The sequence below is a fragment of the Carlito syrichta genome, unplaced genomic scaffold (genome assembly GCF_000164805.1).
Source record: "Carlito syrichta isolate Samal-C Ts95f unplaced genomic scaffold, Tarsius_syrichta-2.0.1 Scaffold303478, whole genome shotgun sequence".
Lineage (NCBI taxonomy): Eukaryota > Metazoa > Chordata > Mammalia > Primates > Tarsiidae > Carlito > Carlito syrichta.
Window position 1 is genome coordinate 243,501 of NW_007247574.1, and position 3,457 is coordinate 246,957.

Consider the following 3,457-nt stretch of genomic DNA (forward strand, 5'->3'; position numbering starts at 1 on the left):
TTCACCTTCCAGGGTCAGAGTACCACTTTATAGCCCAGCCTCAAACCCTGGAGTTTATCCCTATACCCTTGAGGACCCAGAGACAAACAGCCTTGGGTATGCACTGGTGTCCTTTCCCATCTCAACTGCAAAGCACCCACAGGTTCTTCCAAAGCAGTTGGGGAAGACACCTCAGAAATTGGCCTTGAGACCTTTGACCCCTAAGTTCACTGGGTTGCAAACACCTCAGGTGAGATGAACGTGATCTCTAAGGCCCAGTTGCAGCATTAACATCATAGGTATGTCTGGTCACTTTTTTTCATTTGACGCATATCTGTAACCCAAAGAGCCAGAGGCCACCCACCCCCTCTTGCTCTCAGTGAAACACAGACACAGCAGTTATGTCTTAGAGCCCAATTATGTACCTGACACACAAAAAGTCAGTATGGCAGAACAAAAGAATCCGCAGCAGTATATTTGAAATCAAGTTTATTTAAAGAGGTAAAACATTGTTCGTCCTTTAAAATCTGAAATTCAAAATAAGTGAATCAATAATTCCTGGGAGATTATGGTAGTAAATGAAATAGTGGTAATATTGACCAGTGTGAAAATGTCACAGACTTCAGATCACAACTTGTGTCTTCAACGAGTCAAGTGCGTATCCCACACAATACAGGCTGGTGAGATTTCAGATAAATTCCTTCCCTGGATGGCTATGCCCGGTCGAATCCTTCCTCCGCCCTATCAATCAGCTTACACGGTGGGGTAGCTGGCCGCTGAGGCGATTCCACAGTTGTTCTTCCGGTCTCTGGCTATCATTATGTAGCCATCTTTGCCCCATTCAGTACCCCAGCTGAAAGGAGAGCAGGTTTTTTGTTTCACAGAAAGAATAGAGAACATGGGTTATTAACAGAAACACCCAATGTAAACAGTGTACCCGAGGCCACAGACTTAATAGAAAGGATCAGGGAAGGCAGATGTTCTTGTTCAACCTTTATGAATTTTTTTTTTTTGAGTTGGAGTCTCTCTCTGTTGCCCAGGCTTGAATGCAGTGGCACACTCACAGTCACCCCAGCCTTGACCCGCTGGGCTCAGGCGATCCTTCCGTCTTAGCCTTCCAAGTAGCCGGAACTACAGACGCGCACTACCACACCGGGCCAATTTATTGTAGAGAGGCAGTCTCACCAATTTGCCCGGGCTGGTCTCGAGCCCACAGGCTCAGGTAATCAATTCGCCTTGGTCTCCCAAATTGCTGGGATCACAGGCAGAGCCACCGAGCCGAGCCCCTTTATAAATTGAGGCTAAACCTGCACACAACTTCTATCCCAGACCAAAACTGTTACCTTTCACAGAACTGCACAATCAGAGACAGAAAAAGGACGGATATCTTTCCAGCCAGAATTATTCAGAATTGAAGCATTTCAGAATTTAGAAATGTCAAATACATATTCTCCATGTAACCCCCAGCGTGCTTGTGAGAGTATCTTAATCTAATAACCAAAAATTAACATGCTTTCTTCAGTCTAGTGGAATAAAGAATTCTGGGATTTCAGAAGTGTGCTGAAGGGGGATTGTGGAAATGTACTGGCTGGAAGTAAGAATGCCCTTTTGGATGTCAAATATAAGCATTTTTGGTCATTTATACCTGTTCTTCACAATCCAATATTTGTTTTCATCTGATTCTGTTCCTTCAAAGCCATAACCAACCACCAGAACAGCGTGATTCAAATTTTCCGAGCTGCAGTCTGGCTCATAATAAACACCTAGGATAATGAAAGGTATACTGGGGTGATAAGCTCTGGGGACACCTGACAGTAACACACCCTGTAAGGGAAGCATCTCTACCATTCAGGAAATGACACACTTTCTATATAGAACTTAATAATAAGATGTAGCCGGGTGCGGTGGCTCAAGCCTGTAATCCCAGCACTTTGGAAGGCCGAGGCAGGATTACCTCAGCCCAGCAGGCTGAGGCTGCAGTGGTCATGAGCGTGCTATTGCACTCCAGCCTGGGCAACAGAGTGAGACTCTGACTCAAAAAAAAAAAATCAAAAAATTAGCTGGGCGTGGTAGTATGCACCTGTAGTTCGAGCTACTGGGAAGGTTGAGACAGAACAATCTCCTAAGCCTAGCTACAGTGGCCACGAGTGTGTCACTGCACTCCAGCCTGGGTTACAGAATGAGACTCCAACTCAAAAAAAAAAAAAAAGTTTTGAGGTATTATTCCTTCAAGGAGATGTGTTCAACATAATGCCACATGGAAATATCTAGGACAAATATTGCATGTGCAGAAGGAACAACTATGTGAAATATATGCATCCAAAAGTCTACATTGACCATTACATTCCAAAAGTCCATCATGCTGGCATGTCTTGGTGGATTATTCCTTTTCTGCATCAATTCCTACAAAGAAAAAATGTCTGCCTTGTTCATAGAACTGGAACGATTCATGGCTCGCGTCAATAGCAGCAGAAACAGGCCCCCACAATGTCAGACGAAACTTTAGCTTCTCTTCAGTAGTGAGGTCTAAGATTCCTGTGACATTAACAACAGACTTCTCAGGGTTGTACTTACAGATTCCTTCCTTTTAAAGTCAAAAAAGAAGAGTCTTGGTCACTACCATCTACCTCCTAGGTAACATGAGTTCTAGAACCAAAACAACTCATCAGCTTCTAGCTTAGGAGTTCCCAGTCAGTGCTATCGTGAATCATCCCAGGAACTGAAATGCTGTTAGTTGATTTGAAACTGAAAATTGGCTCTGGTCTCTTCAATGAGACTGCCTAGGTCTACCTGTTTGTAAGAAAGTTTTCACGGTGGAAAAACATGTAGGATATGAAGAATAGTTTGTATATTCTCCACGTTACACAGAAGCAAGAATAGCTGTGTGTTAACCATCAAATCAGGTAACTGCAAAGGAATAATTTATGAAGGCAGAACTGACAGTTCACAGATGTAGATTCTATCACCTAAAAGGTGAATTCTGAAGAGGTGTCTGTTATCTCTGACGTGATCCACATTCCAAAAGCAGAGCTGGAGAAGCACCATAAGGAGCCCCACTTACCTTTCCTGTGTATGGATAGGATGCCTCAGATTCCAAGCCTCCGTTCTCCTGTACATACTGGAAGGCATTATCCATCGTGCCACCACCACACCCAAAATTTCCTTGAGGCCTGGAGCAGTCCACTAGGTTCTGCTCACTCAGTGAGACAAGTTTGCCAGTTCTCAAGGACATCATTCCTTCAAGAGCACCGGTCGCACTAAAAGCCCAGCTTGAACCACATTTACCCTGAAAAGGGAATAAAAAAGTTTTCATCCACAAAACAAATAGCAGGACTTTGATAACAGCTCACATGTCTAAATTCTCTTTAGACAACAGTGAACCGCACGTGACAGTCTACCAAAACACAGATGTCAATTGCTTCTTGGCTTTCCTGTGGAGATAGATGGGCAGTCTGATTACCTGATCTGTCTTACCTGA

At 43.9% G+C, this 3,457-nt stretch overlaps 1 protein-coding gene across 1 annotated transcript; it reads right to left on the minus strand.

Moving 5' to 3' along the window:
• Window positions 1-451: 451 nt before the first annotated feature.
• LOC103260950 (cathepsin L1-like) lies at window positions 452-3,265 on the minus strand (the record flags this gene model as incomplete). The annotated part of the gene is made up of 4 exons (XM_008058588.1): window positions 452-832; window positions 1,625-1,742; window positions 2,404-2,563; window positions 3,041-3,265. Coding segments are annotated over 4 exons (603 nt in total), but the record flags the coding sequence as incomplete, so codon positions are not given.
• Window positions 3,266-3,457: the final 192 nt, after the last annotated feature.